A 21,912-nucleotide genomic window follows, 5' to 3' on the forward strand; every position below is an offset into this window, starting at 1 on the left:
GTTCACGGGTATTGCGTCGTGTGCCGTTTAACCTAAGGATACAAGGGTAGTTTAGGTGTAAATAAAACTTGCTCTCTACAATGCGGAGAATTAATTACTTTGACTCTGATTAGAAACTGGTTGTTTCAGATGAAAGCAACAAGTGATTCAACCTGTATACATACCTCTTATTTGTAGTGAATATACCCAATAGGGTTGTTCCATGTATATGTATATATATATACATATATATATATATATATATATATATATATATATATATATATATATATATATATATATATATATATATATATATATATATATATATATATATATATATATATATATATATATATATATATATATATATATATATATCCGCAAATATCTAGTGAAAAGTAGCAAGTAATTTTTTATCCTCATCACTCAGGGTTTATTCCTGTTTTATCCGAGATTTCGCCAATTCTTTTTTATAGTTAAAATAGTAGGGCTTCTAACCTCCGGTATCCGGGAGCCGTCAGCGCATAAGGAAATTTCCCGAAAATAAGCGTTCAGATCACACACAAAAAATATCCATTGATCATGATTTTACAGGACTCTGCATACGAACAACTCTATCTACCAAGCTGTTACTTACCAAGTAATTGAAAGCAACAAGTGGTTCAACCTTTACACATATCTCTTATTTGTAGTGAATATATCCAATAGGGTTCTTCCGTATATATAATTATCCGTAAATATCTTGTGAAAAGTAGCAAGTAATTTCACTAGTGAAATATATGTATTCATATCACACAAAAAAAATAGCCATTGATTATAATTTTACAGGACTTTGTTTACGAACAAATCAATTTATCAAGCTGTTTGCTAACCTAGAATTTTTTTTGTCTTATCAATGTAATTAAAACTTTCAATTTACACTTAGAAAGAACAAAAATATAACTAGTCTTGAGCTTCAAGGTCATACTTGAATATCAAACTTGTGTCTTTTGAATTGTCTTCAATCCATTTGTCAAATCTGGCATTCATTTCTATTGTAAAATGACTCCTCCAGTCGCCAGTTTTTCCTTTTCTGACAAAATTGCCATCTTTCTGAAGGAATCCTTGCTTCTGCAACTCAGTATTATTTACGGCAAGGTTTTTCTTGAAGCTGTCAATAACTAGATGATTTTTAAGTATTTCATAATCTTCGTCATTGAATTCTTTTCCAAGGAAGGCTGATATTTTCTTTAGTTGAGTAATTAAATCAGATTTCATATCCTCGTAGAATAAGAACAAAAAGTTAGGATGGTGACGCAGGTTCCATGCTGCTTTAACTTGTGGCCAATATGGTGAGAACATTACTTCATCATTGATAAAAAGATTCATGAATTCTTCGAAAGATGCTGTAGTATCTTGAAATTTGATAAGTTTATGATGGTAGTACCAGCTAACACATACATCTTTAGGATTCCGTGCGACATAAACAACTTTACAAGTTTCTAACAGCTTGGGAGGTAACAAATAGAATGGCAGATGGGTTTTGATAAACCTAGGTGACTGCATGGCAGCAATATCTTTAGGGGGTACTAATGGCCTGGATAGTGGGTTGTTTTTCCGTTCAGGTAAGATTGTACTCTTCGCATCTTCCTGTATTACTGCTTCTTCGGGCGGTAAACCTGCCATCTCAAGGAAGGGAAAACGATCATTTAGGTTGGCTTTAGCGTTTTCATAGGCCAAGTTATTTGCCAAAAGCCACACTTGCTCCTGTGTCCAAGTTGTCCCTGTAATAAAAAAAAAGTGTCTCAAATAGCGAATTCTAAAAGCCCTACAAGAAACTTTGTTTATTGGAAAGCAAAAACCGCGAGCGAAAATCAAAAAGCTCGAGAACTATTGATAAGGCTTTCTCTCTCTATCTTTCTTTCTCTATCTCTCTCTGCCTTTCTGTTCCCCTCTCTGTCTCTCTCTCTCCCTCGCTCTCTCTCTTTCTCTCTCTCTCTCTCTCTTTCTCTCTTTCTCTCTCTCTCCTCTCTCTCTCTCTCTCTCTCTCTCTCTCTCTCTCTCTCTCTCCTCCTCTCTCTTTTCTCTCCCTCCTTGCAAATCGCGGAATTTATGTTCGTTGCAGGTCTAGTTGAGGTGTGCTTTAACAGATTTTTAACTATTATTTGATGCCACCAGTGAATTCACATTTTAAAATGACCATTCTGCCTATCACGGCTTCTTTTCGTGCAAATTGAAATCAAAGTTTGGAACAAAACTAAATCCGCTGTTTTAAAAGCAGTGTTGGTTTAAGTCGCCTAATCGAGTCAGTGGTGGGGAATTCTCCGTCCAAGCAAAATGAAAACTTAGTAGCCTTCACAAGAACATTCTGCCACTGAAACATTGCTTCTGTTGCCTTTGTCTTCTGTGGTACTTGAAATGAGGATAAAGACATCTGCAACTTAACACCTTAGGGTCGTTCTTTGAAATTGATTTGTCGTAATATTCCATCCTATTTTAAGTATTTAGGAAACTAAACTTGGAATTATGAACGTCAGCTTTTAAGCTGTGGAACTTTATTTCCGTGCACCGTGGGATATGAGCGAATTTAAGTGAATGTTCTGGTTTTATGTTTGATGTTTTCTTAATATTCTTTATGGTCCGTAATTATCCTTAATACCTTTGCTGAATAGGCTTATCACAGTCTATGGCCACAGTTTTCTCGTTTTTTTTTTTACCATTTCTTGAGGGGGGGGGCTTCCTACTTCCAGGTATGAATAATAGTACTATTTTAAGCTTTTTCCGTCAGGGCTTGGCCCTTTCAAGCAAGATCTGGCCCCTAAACCCTTTAAAAGCTGTAGCTTCAATGCTCAATGTCGTTGTCAATTGTTCTTAGAATTTTGCCATTATTTTTCCTGGTATATTTAAGAAGTTTGGATTAACCTGCATTCCTAGATATATCTATGAATCCTACCAGCCCACTGACGTTTCACCTTCATCATAATTACTGACTAGGAATGAAACTTCCTTTATCATATACTAAGATTATTGCTTGATGTAATTTTGAGCCAATCTTAGCAAGGTTAATATTACTGTTACGTCCGAATATGATTAGACACCTTTTTGTGCTTATTTCCAGTCCAGTCCATTTTTCAGTTACTCACTTTAGATGAATCAATGCGGTGTTTTAAAGATCCTCAAAGATGTCTCGTTTCAATTGTGATCTGCAAGGCCGTACCCAGGATTTTTTTTTTTGGGGGGGGGGGTAGACAAAAAACCCTCGAAAAATGCCTACAAAATTTGTTTATATCCATTTTTGTTGTGTTTTTACGAGTCAAACAAACATTTGTTGTTGTTTTTTTTTGGGGGGGGGGGACAAACCACCCTAACCCCCTTCTGGGTACAACCTTGGTGATATGTGTTTGGCAAATTAAAAATATCTATAATCAAACAGTCCCTGGTAAGTAAGGAACTGTAACGAATTATAAGGAGCACCTCAGAAGAATTCAGCATATCAGTTAATGTGGAATTTTGTATTTGTGCCTGAAGAAACATCACTGATGCGTTCTTTTTTTTTCTTTCTTTGAGGGGTGATTCCATCGAACTAGTGGTCCTAAGAGATCGGGAGAGGGGCCATTCGAACAGAAAGCAAAAGTTCTAGTGCCTTTTTCAGGGACACAATTGATTTGAGGGTAACTAGCCCCCATCCCACACCCCCTTTTTCTCCAAAGACATCCGATAGAAAATTGTGATTTCCATTTTGTTCAGCATAGTTGAAAGGTCCAATAATTATGCCTCTAGGGATGACAAGACCCCTCTAGCCCCTGGGAAAATGGCTCTAAGTTCTGCAATTTGATGTTTGTTCACATATAGTATTTGTTATTGGAAAATACACGGGATTGTTTGGGCGCGAGGGGGGGGGATTTTCATCAGGAGAAAAGTTTCAGAAGGAATTTTTGAGGGGAAATTTTAAACCGGGGGGAGGGAAGGGGGTTTTATGGTATTATTTGAAAAACTCGGAAATTCGATTTAATAAAAAGCTAGTTTTTCAGATGAAAGTAAGGCGCAACATTTGACATTATATTAAACAGATAATATTTCATATATAAGGGGGGCTACCTATTCCTCAACCCTTGCTCTTCATGCTGAAGTTTTACTTTTTGTCCTTATTTCTTAAGTAAGACTGCTCAAACACAAGCGCCGTTGAATTTGAATGAGAAGTATTTTTAAAGAACTTTAGGGCTTTAGAGTAAGGATTAAGGAACGGGTAGCCCCCCCCTTATATACAGAATACTTTCTGCTCGTTTTAAGTTTCAATGTTGCGCCTCACTTAACTTGTTTTTATGGGATCGCCAATCAAAGTCTACTCGCTAGCGTAGAGAGTAAAGAGTGGTATTTTCGCATAATTGCTTTTTGTGTTCTACCCACTTCGGATGAAAAGGTTGGTCGTTGAAACTAGGAAAGAAACTCATTCGTTCGGAATTTCAAATTTCTAGAACCCACTTTGAGTGTCAAAAGAGATTGAATGACAATCAGTCCCCCTCTTGTGGGGACTGGTTGTTTAGCCCCCTGAGGGCTAAACAATATTTACTCCCCCTTTGTTTTACCCCGGCTATCTCATGGCCCCCGTGACATCTATGCAAAGTTTTCAAATTGTCATTTTGCTCAAAATAGTCAAAAGGTAAATATTCCCCCGGGATGACATGACCAACAATACCCCAGGGCCAATAGCCCTAAACTGTGCAACAGGGAATTGTCGAATCGAAAACTACCTATTATCAAACAAGTTTTATTATCAACCAACCGATATAAATAAAATAAAAACAAGGAAAGAGAAAGAAAAAGAAAAAAACAAAACATGGCAACTTAGGGCAGGAGATGAACAAAGGAGTAAGTTCGACATGATTATTCCTTTTAATCTCTATTTGCTGTTCATTCACACTAATTTCTGTTCTTGCTAAGTTTCACTTCCAGTATTTCACTTTCTCCTCGATTCAGGTTTTAGTATCCTACCGCTATTTAACTCCTACTTAACTTAACTATTTAACTTCTGCCTCCATTGGATTCTTTTTTGGAAAACTTTTGTTTTCCCCGTTAAAGAAATAAGCATGAATGACATATTTGTTTAAAGAGGGTTATATGAAAATTGAACTATTGGGAACTCTAGCCTTATTTTACATACGATCTGCAGCATTTTACTCTGAGGTCGGAGATACTGCACCGATTAAGGGCTCAGAATGCATAAATTAAGTTTGTATTTCTATGAGCTATTCTATTTTAATTATTTAGAGAAATAACTTTGAATCGCTTATCACAGACCATCAAATGGCGGAATGTGTGTTAAGTTCATTCATTCTACTGCCGAATGTGAGCTATTTAAGGTCAGCATTCCGATACCCATTTGTTCTGCTTCTTGCGTGATCCACCTATACGTTCAAAACAGCCAATTTTATGTTTAATAGAATAAAGGAAACATTTTACCTGACTTTGGAAATGTAACTACCCAAATGTCAGTGCTATCCAGTGGAAAATTGTATATATCTTTTGCATAGTTTTTATAGTTAGAGGAAATAATAAATCCTTCCTATTCTGTTTTCATCATATTCGCACTTATTGGAAATGCTTCTGCAATCCTGCGCTGGAGGTCCTCTGGTAAAGGCTGAAAGTTGACGTCAGGTCCTTGGCTGGACATTGTGAAACTGAAAAAAGAAAATGATGCTAGTAAAGTAAGTCGACGTGTCTATGAACAATTTTCTGGCACTCTTTAGTTTCACCTTTTCAGTGCTGTGCAAACATATAATATAATTCATTTAAAATTGGTGCAGATTTTATTGTTCCTTTTCGTAGACTAAACTTTGAAAACTATTTTTCAACAATGCGTGTTTTGGTCCAGTACTTAATCCGCCGAATGAAAGAATGAACCTTAGCCCATTGTAACCGAAAATTCGAAAACATGTTTTGAAAAAGCTGACAAGTGAGGAAGAAACGTCATTTTAAACCAGATTCAGAAATAGCAACTGTTATTTCGAATAATCCTAATGATCAAAGTTTGTTGCGAAAACAAAATCTTTGGTATGTTTTGAAAATAGCCTGAAACGCTGCAAAAATGGTATCGAATTGAAATGAAAACTGGTGCATTGGGGTCACCATAGCCGAAATGATAATTTTAGGAGAATTACAGTCCCCAATCTTGACTAAAAAGGAAAATCACTGTACGCATTGGAAGCAGTGATGTGTCTCTTTTTAATTCTTACTTCCCCCTTCTTGGTCACCGGGGGTGCTGAAACCATAGAGGGATGTTTAAGGGCCCATTTAAATGGAAATTGCTTATCTAGCGCTTTTTGCAAGTGTTAAAAACTTCATATTTCAATTAAATGTAATTTTTGACAAAAAATGCATCGTCATGTATAAATTGATATAACATGTGTATCTTTTGACAAGGGTATGATGTCATAATTGATTGATTATGTCACCTGATTCCCAAAATGTGGTTTCGTTCACTTTTTTTAAAACTTAGTTGAGTTAAGAACGATGGTGTCTCCCAGACATAAAAAAACCATTGAGCTCGCAATATAAATACTGTAAATCAAACACGCTAAGAGGGCCAACATATTTCACAAACACTGCTTTGATTTTCACCAAAATTTCAGCATTTGAATATTTCTGAACTTGTTGATTACATATCTGATGCTAATATAGTGATGCAGATGTCCAAAATCAAAACACTTTAATTGTATATTGCACAAATGGTGGATATTGCACCTAGCCAAAATCACTGACGTGCGCACATTTTCAATGTACGCCATTGGAGGACCTCAAATGCGTCTGTTGGGGCCTCGTTTTTTTTTTTTTTAAACCGCTATCTCTTATCCAAAACTTTTCACATACAGATATGTGTTACCTCTTTCGATGCATGATTTTTCAGGGAATATTTAGAAATGGTCATAAGTGATTAACTGCTGGGTTTATTCAAAGTCATTAAGATCGAAGCATGACTGTTCAGGTGAATACGCTAAGGATATATCTCAGTACAAAAATCCTTTGTTTTCAGATTCCAGGGTTAATTTGGCCTCTGTGGGTGAGGATATCGAAATAATTCAGAACCAAACTGATTAGAAGGGAATATCGGATCCCATCCAAACTTGCTTGGGAAGTCAAAGCGGGTACCAGAGTCATCTCTTTATGGTCAGCTTCATTTGACCTGTGTGGGTAAAGGTGTCAGGAATTTTTTCGTCTACTTAACTACTGTGTGGACTGGCAGAGTTTATTCAGCATTACCCGGCCAAAAGCTATAGATAGGGTTCCTAATGGAAGTGGGAGGGGCCCTTCCCTCTTTGAGAGATGGTCTGGAGGGTAACTGTCCCCTCCAGACCTCAGTCCCCCCTGACCTCAGTTTGCCCCCTCCCCCCCCCCCAGCTGAAATTTAGTTTCTGCAGAAAATTGGTATAAAATTGAGATTAAATAAGCATCAAGAGGAACAGGTCAGTTTTCTTTAGTATATATTTACCCTTATGGTGCTATATGGCTCGTTTTTCATTTTTCACTTGATATGGGAAAATTGGCCAAAATTCCCCCCCCCAGGATTTGAAGAAATCACACCACTGATTGGATTCCAATGAAATCTGGCAGGGATAAGCACCTATGACTGCTGTTGGGCATTTAGAAGACTTGACCCTATCTCGATATATGTTGTCACTTATGTTGCTCTTCAACTAAGACCAATGAATCGCAGTTGTTGTAGCACTTCACGGGATCTTGGTCACCGATGGTCTAGTTTTGGACACTTCCAAAGTGGGCTGGCTCTTCTGGAGTATTAACCCCACTATGAATAATGTCGTAAAACTGAAACAACCTTAAATTTAGAAACGGATTTTACGCTTAGTTCTTCTAAACAATAGACAGAATGTAAAAAACGACCATCGTCGAGGGTCAGATATTCTTATGTTGAACATTTTATTGGACACAAACTCAGTAAACTGAGCAAAGCTACAAATCTTTAGAATAATGATAATGGTTGGGCTTGCAAAAGGATTTGAAATTACCTCTCTTTCAAAAAAGCCATAATAGTGCTTAATTACTCGTTGCATATATAAAAAACTACGAATGTACAAATGGTACTTAATTCCTATTTTGGTCAGGATGTGGGGTCTACAAACTCCTTCTAACCCCATTGTTATTAACTAATGGAAAATAAAAAACCAATAGACGCTTACAGTTTACCTACGAATGTTGCTCACAACGTCTCAAATTTATGATTGTCGTGGTAAGACGGTTGTAAATATTTTTTTGTCTAATGATCAATATGAAAACTAAACACTCACTAATCAGTAATCATTAGACAAACAAATAGTTTCAGCCGTCTTCGCACGACAGTCATAAAACATAAAGCTTTATGTAAATAAACTAATTCCCCTCATGTTTCATTAAATTATATACAAAAATTTGTAAGAGCGCATGAGCTATTATGAAAGATAGAGGGGAGTTATGCGAAATTCCGATTCTTTACAGATTTATTTTATAGTGGAAAGGGGGGGGGGGCATGTTTAGTAGTGGGAGTCCTATGGCATGAAACTTTCAGGGATTGTTTTCTTGGTTAAGAAGATCATAAAATTTTCTTGTGGGAGAGGGATGGGCTAGGGACCAATCCTAAAAAATTTTTTTCCTTGTCAGTTTGAAACTTGCAACCGTAAGCCCTTGGGCTAATGGAACTAAGGTAGAAAAAGTTATTCAAAGAATTGGTAGCTTTGAAATTTATTCCTTCTCTAACAAAGGGGGATAAAAAAAAAGAACCGATTTTTTCCGGTTGGACTGAAGCTTGTTTGAAACTTTTTGTTTAAGGGGGCCCAAATACATCATAAAAATTCTGCTTCCTCTCTAAATCCAGCTACAAAAAAAGAGCCAGAAAAGTACTAAAAACTTCTACTGTCCACCTCAAATGGAAGGAGCTCTTTTAGAAACTTGGGAGGGGGGATCATTTGATTGAAAACTGAAATTTCGTGTGTCCTTTTATAAGGTCAAAAGCTATTGGAGGGCGATCACACTCCAGCTTTTTTATTTTCTACTATCTGGCCGTCCTCTAACCCCTATAATATCGAATCAAGTTTTGAGATATCTATTTGTTTAAAAACTTCGAATCGTTAAATAGGTCTGGCTTTGGGGTTGATATCATCCCACAGTCTCGAGTTTAATTTTTTCTTACCCTGCTATGATACCTAAACTCCAAGAAACGCGAAAAAAGAATAAAAACATAAAAATAAATACTATAAAACATTCTACACTATATATTCTGCCTATATTTTAGAATATTGGTACGATATTCCAAAATCCCTTTTTTTTCTTTATTTGTCATACTGTCTCTGTGACTGATCAATTTCGCATCTGGGGGGGGGGGTTCTGGGGGGGGGAGGATGAAACTAGCACCAAGTGACTTAGTATTCTCAAGATTAATTTTCAAACCTTGTCCTGTAGCGTGAATTATCGAAGCCTTACAAAATTCATTTCTTTTGCTATCATTTGTATCTAAGACACTCAAATCACCTGTGTAATCTAAGGACAGGAGTTTCTTACGTTCTGAATTGATACCGTGTTTTCTCGTAGTCTTTGCCGTGTTACTGAGGACAAAGTCCATCAGAATAATCCATGTAAACGGGATTGTACACAATCAAATGCCAGTTCATAATATATAAAACTTCCAACCAAAGTGATCTGATATAATCGCATTTCTTTAGAGTGAAAATTTGGTCGGTGCACCTTCTTCCCTTCCTAGAACCACATTGTTTTTCTATTCAACCTTTATTTACAATTTCTCTCAGTCTAATGAGTATCACCAAGAAACCTTCTGGCTTTTTTGCGGTTTGATTCCTAAAATTTCAGTTTCCTTTCTTTTCGTTTTTCTTTTTTAAATTCGGAATTTCGTTAAACTGTCAAGTACTGCGACAATTTAAGGCTGTAGCTAAAAAAAAGTGCATCTTTAAACCTTTGTTTGAAGTTTTGTAAGTTTGTCTTTCAACGGACATTATATTTTGACGGTTTAATTAGTTCTATCGAAAAAAAAGAACATTAGAAGACAAAACAATTGATATAAAGAAGGCTCCCAATTATATAAAATATAAATTTTAATTTTATGAATGTCGATGTTGAGTTAGCCCATTTCGTTATAGATACCCGTGTTAAACTGTACTCAGCTGTTAACCTTTTTTTTTACTTTTTCACACTATGTCACCCTTCGTTATGCACAGCTTTGGTCGGTATTAAAGGTATATCATATGAGTAGAGATGACCCTATAACTAGTGACGGGGCACCAAATATGGGCATAGAACCACGTGGTTTATGGTTTTCTCACTGAGAATGGAAAAACTGTATTTTTCTCACTTGAAAAAACAGGAATTTTCTCACTTTTATGGATGTTTTTATGGTTTTTGTCAGTGAGAATGAAAAAACAGGAACTTTCTCACATTTATGTCTGTTTTATGGTTTTTGTCAGTGAGAATGGAAAAACAGGAACTTTCTCACTTTCATGGATTATTGAGTCATTAATCAAATTGTTTCCGGGGAAGTGAATTAACGTCTGACAGATGACGTCAAGTTAATTAATGTCCTTGATGTATTTCCAAAGAGAATGTTTCCGGGGTAAAGTTTAGATCACACATCACAAATGATGTCATGATTGATTGATTTGACACGAAAGGGGAATTAATTTGTTGTTTCTAAGGGGAATTATTGATTCACGAAAGGGGAATTAATTAGTTGTTTCTAAAGAGAATTGTTTCCGAGCGAATGTCTATTAATGTCTTTGGAGTTCTACCAAGAGAATTGTTTCCGAGTGAATGTTTTGATCTTAGCAATGAAGAGATTGATTCACGAAAGGGTTTCCATATAATTTGAAATGTGTCAGCAAAGAGATGACAAAACAAAAGGAACACGCTGAAATTACGTTTAGGGATTATTTGGGCGAAAGCGTTTTAGACATTTTATGGAATTATTTCGGCGAAACAGTTAGAGACATTTTAAAAGATGATTTAAAAGATTATTTTAGAAGAGGATTTGAGGGTGAAACTCTGTGGTCGTTATAATACACAAGTTCCATTTGAACAGTGTTGTGAGGTCCTCTACCCCAACCCCAAAGGATCCTCATACCCCACCTCAACCCCGAAGGAAGCCCTCAGTCCCCAAAGATCCCCCGGGCTCCCAAAGGGCCCCCGGATCCCCAAACGCCCTCACCTGGTCCCCAAAGGTCCACCGGGCTTCCAAAGGACCAATCGGCCCTCAAGTGTCCCCCAGACCCCCAAAGGCCCTCCCCAGAGCCCCAAAGGACCTCCCCGGGCCCCCAAAGGCCCACCCCCGGTCCCCAAAGGTCCACAGGGCTCCCAAAGGGCCACCCGACCCTAAAGGGCCACCCCAGACCCCCAAAGGCCCCCCCGCCCCCCCAAGGCCCCGGAGCCCCCATTTTTTAATACTTTTTTATGGCTTTATTTTATCTTTTCAGAACAAGTTATTTTCTTAATGTGCATCCAAAACCCATTTTACAAGTTGAAGTACCCATCCTTTTCACCCACAACTTTACTATACTGATTATTGAATGCTCCAACACCAAGCAATACTTTTCAAAGGCATTTCAAAACAAGTTCTTTTCTTAATATCCCTCCTAAACCCATTTTACAAATTGAAGTACCCATCCTTTACACCCACAACTTTACATTACAGATTTTTTAATACTCCAACACCAAGCAATACTTTTCAAAGGGCATTTCACAACAAGATATTTTCTTATTGTTCTTCCCAAACCCATTTTACAAGTTGAAGTACCCATCCTTTTCACCCACAACTTTAATTTACAGCTTTTTGAATGCCCAACACCAAGCAATACTTTTCAAAAGGCATTTCAGAACAAGTTCTTTTCTTAGTGACCGTCCTAAACCCATTTTACAAATTGAAGTACCCATCATTTTCACCACAACTTAGTTATAGGTAAGAGTTTGAAGTTTTACCTTAGAGACTTAGCTTAGAGTTTTAGTTTGGTTTAGTTAAAATTTTAGAGGTTTTTAGCTTAGAGTCTTAGCTTAGAGTTTTTGTTAGAGTTCTAGTTTAGTTTTAGTTAAGACTTTAGAGTTTTTAGCTTAGAGCCTTAGCTTAAAGTTTTAGTTTGGTTTAGTTTTAGTTAAAAGTTTAGTGTTCTTTTTAGCTTAGAGTCTTATCTTAGAGTTTTTGTTAGAGTTCTAGTTTAGTTTTAGTTCAGAGTTTAGAGTTTTTAGCTTAGAGTTGTAGCTTATAGTTTTATTAAGAGTTGAAGTTTATTTTAGTTACAGTTCAGAATTTAGAGTTTTATGTTAGAGTCATGGCTTATAATTTTACTTAAAGTTGTAGTTTGGTTAAGTTTTAGTTAAGAGTTTCGAGTTTTAGCTTAGAGTCTTAGCCTAGAGTTTTTTTTAGAGTTGAAGTTTAGTTTAATTTTAGTTAAGAATTGGATGTTTTACCTTTGAGTTTCAGTTAGAGTTCTAGTTTAGTTTACTTTTAGTTAAGAGTTTAGAGTCTTACCTTAGAGTCTTAGCTTAGAGATTTAGTTAGAGTTCTAGTTTAGTATAGTTTTAGTTAAGAGTTTAGAATTTTAGCTCAGAGTTTTTGTTAGAGCTCTACTTTATTTTAGTTTTAGCTAAGAGTTTAGAGTTTTTATCTTAGAGTCTTAGCTTAGAGTTTACGTTGAAGTTCTAGTTTAGTTTTAGTTAATAGTTTAGAGTTTTAGCTTAGAGTTTTTGTTAGAGTTGAAGTTTAGTTTAGTAATAGTTAAGAGTTTAGAGTTTTAGCTTAGAGTCTTAGCTTAGAGTTTTTTTGTTGGAGTTCTAGTTTAGTTTAATTTTAGTTAAGAGTTTGATGTTTTACCTTTGAGTTTGAGTTAAAGTTCTAGTTTAGTTTAGTTTTAGTTAAGAGTTTGGTGTCTTACCTTAGAGTCTTAGCTTAGAGTTTTAGTTAGAGTTATAGTTTAGTTTAGTTTTAGTTGAGAGTTTAGAACTTAATCTTAGAGTTTTTGTTGGAGTTCAACTTTATTTTAGTTTTAGTTAATACTTTAGAGTTTTTTTAGATTAGAGTCTTAGCTTAGAGTTTTTGTTTACGTTATAGTTTAGTTTAGATTTAGTGAATAGTTTAGAGTTTTATATTAGAGTCTTAGCTTAGAGTTTTTGTTAGAGTTGAAGTTTAGTTTAGTAATAGTTAAGAGTTTATAGTTTTATCTTAGAGTCTTAGCTTAGAGTTTTTTGTTATAGTTCTAGTTCAGTTTAATTGTATTTAAGAGTTTGATTTTTTAACTTTTAGTTTCAGTTAGAGTTCTAGTTTAGTTTTACTTAATAGTTTTTTTTTTTACATAATAGTCTTATATTTGAGTTTTAGTTAGAGTTCTAGTTTAGTTTAGTTTTAGTTAAGAGTTTAGAATTTTAGCTTAGAGTCTTAGCCTAGAGTTTTTTGTTAGAGTTCTAGTTTAGTTTAATTTTAGTTAAGAGTTTGATTTTTACCTTTGAGTTTCAGTTAGAGTTCTAGTTTAGTTTTAGTTAAGAGTTAGGTGTTTTACCTTAGAGTCTTAGCTTAGAGTTTTAGTTAGAGTTCTATTTTAGTTTAGTTATATTTAAGAGTTTATAATTTTATCTTAGAGTCGTAGATTAGAATTTTTGTTAAGAGTTCTAGTTGACTTTAGTTTTAGTTAACAGTTTATAGATTCTATATGAGATTCTTAGCTTATAGTTTTTTTTGAAGTTTTAGTTTATTGGAGTTTTAGGTAATAGTTTCTAGTCTCATCTTAGATTTTTAACTTTGAGTTTGTTTTATAGTTATAGTTTAGTATAGATACATTTAGGAGTTTTTAGTTTTAAATTATAGACCTAGCGTATAGTTTTAGTCTAGGTTAGCTTTATTTCAGAGTTTATATTTTTTTAGCTTAGAGTCCTAGTTTAGAGTTTTTTTTAGATTTGAAGTCTATTTTAGTTATAGTTAATAGTTTATAGTTTTATAATATATTATTATATTAGAGTTTTATTTAGACTTCTAGTTTAGTTTTATTTAATAGTTTTGAGTTTTAACATAGAGAACTAGCTTAGAGTTTTATTTTCGTTTATTTTTATTTAAGATTTTAGATTTTTTTATCTTAGAGTCTTAGTGTAGAGTTTTTGTTAGAGTTGAATTTTAGTTTAGTAATAGTTAAGAGTTTAGAGTTTTATCTTATAGTCTTATCTTAGATTTTTTGTTAGAGTTCTAGTTTAGTTTAGATATAGTTAATAGTTTGGAGTTTTATCTTCGAGACTTAGCATAGAGTTTTAGTTTAGTTTAGTTTTAGTTAAGAGTTTAGAGTTTTTAGCTTAGAGTCTTAGCTTAGAGTTTTTGTTAGCGTTCTAGTTTAGTTTAGTTTTAGTTAAGAGTTTGGTGTTTTAAATTAGAATCATAATTTAGAGTTTTAATTAAAGTTATAGTTTGGTTAAGTTTTAGTTAAGATTTTAGAATTTTATCTTAGAGTCTTATCATAGAGTTTTTGTTATAGTTATAGTTTAGTTTTAGTTAAGAGTTTAGATTTTTTATCTTAGAGTATTATATTATAGTTTTTGTTGAATCTATATTTTATTTTTAGTTATGATTTTATTGTTTTATATTAGATTATTAGATTAGAGTTTTTGTTATATTTTTAGTTTAGTTTATTTTTATTTAGGAGTTTAGATTTTTAGATTAGAGTTGTAGCTTAGAGTTTTAGTTAGAGTTGAAGTTTAGTTTAGTTATAGTTAATAATTTAGTTTTTATATTTGAGTCATAGTTTAGAGTTTTTGTTAGATTTATAGTTTATTTTAGCTAATAGTTTTATCATATAGTCATAACTTAGAGTTTTTGTTGAAGTTGAAGTTTAGTTTAGTCATAGTTAAGAATTTAGAGTTTTTAGCTTAGAGTCTTAGCTTAGAGTTTTACTTAGAGTTCTAGTTTAGTCTAGTTTTTAGTTAAGAGTTTAGAGTTTTATCTTAGAGTCTTAGCTTTGAGTTTTTTTGAAGCTATAGTTTAGTTCAGTTAAGAGTTTTGAGTTCTGCCTTAGAGTCTTAGCTTAGAGCTTTACTTAGAGTTGAAGTTTATTTTTGTTATAGTTAAGGGTTTAGAGTTTTATATTTGAGTCTTAGCTTATAGTTTTAGTTTGAGTTCTAACTTAGTTTAGTTTTAGTTAATAGTTTAGAGTTTTAGCTTAGAGTCCTAGCTTATAGTTTGTGTTAGAGTTCTAGTTTAGTTTAGTTTTAGTTAAGAGTTTTGAGTTTTAGCTTAGAGTCTTAGCTTAGAGTTTAGGCTAGAGTTCTAGTTTAGTTAACTTCTAGTTAAGAGTTTAGAGTTTTAGCTTAAAGTCTTAGCTTATAGTTTTTGTTAGAGTTCTAGTTTAGTAATAGTTATGAGTTTAGAGTGTTAGCTTAGAGTTTGTTAGAGTTCTAGTTTAGTTTAGTTATAGTTAAGAGTTTGGTGTTTTACCATAGAGACTTAGCTTAGAGTTTTAGTTTAGTTTAGTTTTAGTTAAGATTTTAGAGTTTTAGCATAGAGTCATAGTTTAGAGTTTTTGTTAGAGTTCCATTTTATTTTAGTTTTTGTTAATAGTTTAGAGTTTTAGCTTAGAGTGTTATCTCAGAGTTTTTGTTAGAGTTCTAGTTTAGTTTAGTTTTAGTTAGGAGTTTAGAGTTTTTAGCTTAGAGTCTTAGTTTAGAGTTTTTGTTGAAGTTTTAGTTAAGAGTTTAGAGTTTTAGATTAGAGTCTTAGCTTAGAGTTTTTGATAGAGTTCTAGTTTAGTTTAGTTTTAGTTAAGAGTTTATAGTTTTATCTTAGAGTCTTAGCTTAGAGTTTTTGTTAGAGTTCTAGTTTAGTTTATTTATAGTTAAGAGTTTTGAGTTTTAAATTAGAGACCTAGCTTAGAGTTTTAGTTTAGTTTAGTTTTACAAAGAGTTTAGAGTCTTCGCTTGGAGTATCAGCTTAGAGTTTTTACTAGTGTTCTAGTTTAGTCCAGCTTTAGTTAAGAGTTTACTATTTTTATCTTAGGGTCCTAGTTTAGATTTTTTTTTGTAGTTTTAGTCTAGTTTATTTTTAGTTTATAGTTTTTTCTTCGACTTATATTTTTAATTAGAGTTCTAGTTTATTTTAGTTAGCTAAGAGTTTAGAGTCGTAGCTTAGAGTCTTAGCCTAGAGTTTTTGTTAGAGTTTTAGTTTAGTTTATTTTTATTTATGATTTTAGAGCTTTACCATCGAGTCTTAGCTTAGAGTTTTAGTTAGAGTTAAAGTTTAGTTTAGTTACTTTTAAGAATTTAGAGTTTTAGCATAGAGTCAGAGCTTAGAGTTTTACTTAAAGTTATAGTTTGGTTAAGGTTTAGTTAAGAGTTTAGAGTTTTACCATAGAGTCTTAGCTTAGAGTTTTTGTTAGAGTTCTAGTTTAGTTTAATTTTAGTTAAGAATTTGATGTTTTAACTTTGAGTTTCAGATATAGTTCTAGTTTAGTTTAATTTTAGTTAATATTTTATTGTTTTAACTTAAAGTAATAGCTTATAGTTTTATTTAGAGTTCTAGTTTAGTTTATTATTATTTAATATTTTAGAACTTTAGATTATATTATTATATTATATTTTTTGTTATAGTTATAGTTTAGTTCATTTTTAGTTAATAGTTTATAGTTTCTAGATTATAGTCATATCTTATATTTTATTTTTAATTTATATTTTAGTTCAGTTTTAGTTAATAGTTTAGAGTTTTAGCTTAGAGTTTTTGTTAGAGTTGAAGTTTAGTTTAGTAATAGTTAAGAGTTTAAAGTTTTAGCTTAGAATCTTAGCTTAGAGTTTTTTAGAGTTCTAGTTTAGTTTAGATATAGTTAAGCGTTTGGAGTTTTACCTTCTAAACTTAGCTTAGAGTTTTAGTTTAGTTTTAGTTAAGAGTTTAGAGTTTTTAGCTTAGAGTCTTATATTAGAGTTTAGTTTTAGTTAAGATTTTAGAGTTTTTAGCTTAGAGTCTTAGCTTAGAGTTTTTGTTAGAGTTCTATTTTAGTTTAGTTTTAGTTAAGAGTTTAGTGTTTTACCTTAGAGTCATAGCTTAGAGTTTTAGTTAGAGTTCTAGTTTAGTTTAGTTTTAGTTAAGAGTTTAGAATTTTATCTTAGACTATTATCTTAGAGTTTTTTTTAGAGTTCTATCTTAGTTTAGTTTTAGTTAAGAGTTTAGAGATTTTAGCTTATATTCTTATCTTATATTTTTTGTTGAAGATATATTTTATTTTATTTTTATTTAATATTTTATATTTTTATATTATTTTATTATATTATAGTTTTTTCTATAGTTTTAGTTTAGTTTAGTTTTAGTTAATAGTTTATAGTTTTATCTTAGAGTATTATCTTAGAGTAATAGTTAGAATTGAAGTTTAGTTTTGTTATAGTTAATAATTTAGAGTTTTTTGCTTAGAGTCATAGTTTAGAGTTATTGTTAGAGTTCTAGTTTAGTTTAGTTAAGAGTTTAGAGTTTTATCATAGAGTCATAGGTTAGAGTTTTTGTTGAAGTTGAAGTTTAGTTTAGTCATAGTTAAGAATTTAGAGTTTTTATCTTAGAGTCTTATCTTAGAGTTTTTTGAAGTTCTAGTTTAGTTTAGTTAAGAGTTTAGAGTTCTAACTTAGAGTCTTAGCTTAGAGTTTTATTTAGAGTTGAAGTTTAGTTTAGTTATAGTTAAGGGTTTAGAGTTTTAGCTTGGAGTCTTAGCTTAGAGTTTTAGTTAGAGTTCTAGCTTAGTTTACTTTTAGTTAAGAGTTTAGAGTTTTACCTTAAAGCCTTAGCTTAGAGTTTTATTTAGAGTTCTAGTTTAGTTTAGTTTTAGTTAAGAGTTTTGAGTTTTACCTTAAAGTCTTAGATTAGAGTTTTAGTTAGGGTTGAAGTTTCGTTTAGTTTAGTTATATTTAATAGTTTATATTTTTAGCTTAGAGTCTTAGCTTATAGTTTTAGTTAGAGTTATTGTTTAGTTTAGTGTTATTTAATAGTTATAGCTTTAACCTAGAATCTTAGCTTAGAGATTAATTTAGAGTTGAATTTTATTCTAAACTAGCATGACCACAAAATTACACAATATTGCATAGAAATACCAAAACCATAGGTTAGGCTAGGTCAGGTTAGGGTAGAAGTTAGGTTTCTCCACGTTTTAGTTAGGTTTGATTAGGTTGGCTTATCATGAGCGCAACTATATCTAAACTAAACTAGAACTCTAACAAAAACTCTAAGCTAAGACTCTAAGCTAAAACTCTAAACTCTTAACTTTTACTAAACTAAACTTCAACTCTAACAAAAACTATAATATAAGACTATAAGATAAAACTATAAAATATTAAATAAAAATAAACTAAACTATAACTATAAAAAAAACTCTAAGCTAATACTCTAAGCTAAAAAAATCTAAACTCTTAAATAAAAATAAACGAAACTAAAACTCTAAGCTAGTTCTCTAGTTTAAAACTCCAAACTATTAAATAAAACTAAACTAGAACTCTAACTAAAACTCTAAGCTAAGACTCTATTCTAAAACTATAAACTCTTAACTATTACTAAAATAAACTTCAACTCTAACAAAAACTCTAAACTAGGACTCTAAGCTAAAAAACTCTAAACTCTTAACTAAAACTAAACTAAACTAAAACTCTAAGCTAGGTCTATAATTTAAAAATCAAAACTCTTAACTTTATGTAAACTAAACTAGAACTCTAACAAAAACTCTAAGCTAAGACTCTATGCTAAAACTCTAAACTATTAACTATTACTAAACTAAACTTCAACTATAACAAAAACTCTAAGCTAAGACTCTAAGATAAAACTCTAAACTCTTAACTAAAACTAAACTAAACTAGAACTTCAACAAAAACTCTAAGCTAAGACTCTAAGCTAAAAACTCTAAACTCTTAACTAAAACTAAAATAAACTAGAACTCTAACAAAAACTATAAGCTAAGACTCTAAGATAAAATTCTAAACTCTTAACTAAAACTAAACTAGAACTCTAAATAAAACTCTAAGCTAAGACTCTAAGTTAAAACACCTAACTATTAAATAAAAATAAAATAGAACTCTAACTGAAACTCAAAGGTAAAAATCAAACTCTTAACTAAAATTAAACTAAACTAGAACTCTAACAAAAACTCTAAGCTAAGACTCTAAGCTAAAATTCTAAACTCTTAACTAAAACTAAACTAAACTAGAACTCTAACTAAAACTCTAAGCTAATACTCTAATGTAAAACACCAAACTCTTAAGTAAAACTAAACTAGAACTCTAACTGAAACTCCAAGGTAAAAAATCAAACTCTTAACTAAAATTAAACTAAACTAGAACTCTAACAAAAAACTCTAAGCTAAGACTCTAAGCTAAAACTCTAAACTCTTAACAATTACTAAACTAAACTTCAACTTTAAATAAAACTCTAAGCTAAGAATCTAAGATAAAACTCTAAAAAATTAACTAAAACTAAACTAGAACTTCAACAAAAATTCTAAGCTATGACTATCATCTAAAAAAACTCTAAAGTCATAAATAAAACTAAAATAAAGTATAACTCCAACAAAAACTCTAATCTTAAGTTCTAAACTATCAAAAAAAAATATACTAAAATGGAACTATAACTAGAACTCTAAGATAATACTCTAAGGTAAGACACAAAACTCTTAACTAAAACTAAACTAAACTAGAACTTTAACTGAAACTCAAAGGTAAAACAAACTCTTAACTAAAATTAAACTAAACTAGAACTCTAACAAAAAAACTCTAAGCTAAGACTCTAAGCTAAAACTCTAAATTCTTAACTATTACTAAACTAAACTTCAACTCTAACAAAAACTCTAAGCTAAAACTCTAAACTATTAACTAAAACTAAACTAAACTAGAACTTCAACGTAAACTCTAAGCTAAAAACTCTAAACTCTTAACTAAAACTAAAATAAAGTAGAGCTCTAACAAAAACTCTGAGCTAAAATTCTAAACTCTTAACTAAAACTATACTAAACTAGAACTCTAACTAAATCTCTAAGCTAAGACTATAAGGTAAGACACTAAACTCTTAACTAAAAGTAAACTAAACTAGAACTCTAACTGAAACTCAAAGGTAAAACATCTAACTCTTAACTAAAATTAAACTAAACTAGAACTCTAACAAAAAAACTCTAAGCTAAGACTCTAAGCTAAAACTCAAAACTCTTAACTAAAACTTATAAAAACAATAACTTTAGGTAAAACTCTAGGCTATGACTCTAAGCTAAAACTCTAAATTATTAACGGTAACTAAACTAAACTTCAACTCTAACTAAAACTCTAAGCTAAGACTCTAAGGTAAAACTCTAAACTCTTAACTAAAACTAAACAATAACTCTAACTAAAACTCTAAGCTAAGACTCTAAGCTAAAACTATAAACTCTTAACTATAACTAAACTAAACTTCAACCCTAACTATAACTCTAATCTAAGACTTTAAGGTAAAACTCAAAACTATTAACTAAAACTAAACTAAACTAGAACTCTGAATAAAACTCTAAATTAAGACTCTAAGCTAAAAAACTCTATACTTTTAACTAAAACTAAACCAAACTAAAACTCTAAGCTAAGTCTCTAAGGTAAAACTTCAAACTCTTACCTATAACTAAGTTGTGGTTGAAAGGGATGGGTACTTCAATTTGTAAAATGGGTTTAGGAGGGACATTAAGAAAGGAACTTGCTCTGAAATGGTCTTTGAAAAATATTTCTTGATGTTGAGGTATCCAAAAAGCTGTAAAGTACAGTTGTGGGTGAAAAGAATGGATGCTTCAAGTTATAAAATTGGTTTAGAATGAACATTAAGAAAAGAAGTTGCTCTGAAATGGTCTTTGAAAAATATTTCTTGGTGTTGAGGTATCCAAAATCTGTAAAGTATAGTTGTGGGTGAACGGATTGGTACTTCAAGTTGGAAAATGGGTTTAGGAATGACATTATGAAAGGAACTTGTTCTGAAAATATATAATAAATCCTTAAAAAAGTATTAAAAATGGAGAGGGGACTCTTTGGAGGGGGGCCGGGGCGGGCGTTTGGGGATCCGGGGGCCCTTTGGGAGCCCGGGGGATCTTTGGGGACCGAGGGCTTCCTTCGGGGTTGAGGGGGGGTATGAGGATCCTTTGGGGTTGGGGTAGAGGACCTCACAACACTGTTCAAATGGAACTTGTGTATTATAACGACCACAGAGTTTCACCCTCAAATCCTCTTCTAAAATCATCTTTTAAATCATCTTTTAAACTGTCTCTAACTGTTTCGCCGAAATAATTCCATAAAATGTCTAAACGCTTTCGCCCAAATAATCCCTAAACGTAATTTCAGCGTGTTCCTTTTGTTTCGGCATCTCTGCGCTGACACATTTCAAATTATTTGGAAACCCTTTCGTGAATCAATCTCTTCATTGCTAAGATCAAAACATTCACTCGGAAACAATTCTCTTGGTAGAACTCCAAAGACATTAATAGACATTCGCTCGGAAACAATTCTCTTTAGAAACAACTAATTAATTCCCTTTCGTGAATCAATAATTCCCCTTAGAAACAACAAATTAATTCCCCTTTCGTGTCAAATCAATCAATCATGACATCATTTGTGATGTGTGATCTAAATTTTGTCCCCGAAACATTCTCTTTGGAAATACATCAAGGACATTAATTAACTTGACGTCATCTGTCAGAGGTTAATTAACTTCCCTGGAAACAATTTGATTAATGACTCAATAATCCATAAAAGTGACAAAGTTACTGTTTTTTCATGTTCACTGACAAAAACCATAAAACAGACATAAATGTGACAATGTTACTTTTTTTTCATTATCAATGACAAAAAACTTAAAAACATCTATAAAAGTTAGAAAATTACAGTTTTTTCACATCTCAGTGAGAAAACCATAAACCACGTGGTTCTATGCCCATATTTGGTGCCCCGTCACGAGTTATAGGGTCATCTCTA

General features: G+C 32.3%; 1 protein-coding gene across 1 annotated transcript; it reads right to left on the minus strand.

The window, feature by feature from the left end:
• Positions 1-759: 759 nt before the first annotated feature.
• Positions 760-9,568, minus strand: LOC148953727 (sulfotransferase 1C4-like). The gene is made up of 3 exons (XM_089086982.1): positions 9,397-9,568; positions 5,422-5,520; positions 760-1,745 (listed from the first exon to the last, which is right to left on the minus strand). Exons 1-3 carry the CDS (start codon positions 9,566-9,568, stop codon positions 925-927), a joined length of 1,092 nt encoding a protein of 363 aa, XP_088943108.1. The 3' UTR covers positions 760-924.
• Between the last annotated feature and the right edge of the window lie 12,344 nt (positions 9,569-21,912).

This window comes from Artemia sp. Qi Xiang Cuo, chromosome 3 (assembly GCF_049724085.1).
Source record: "Artemia sp. Qi Xiang Cuo chromosome 3, ASM4972408v1, whole genome shotgun sequence".
Classification (NCBI taxonomy): Eukaryota; Metazoa; Arthropoda; class Branchiopoda; order Anostraca; family Artemiidae; genus Artemia; species Artemia sp. Qi Xiang Cuo.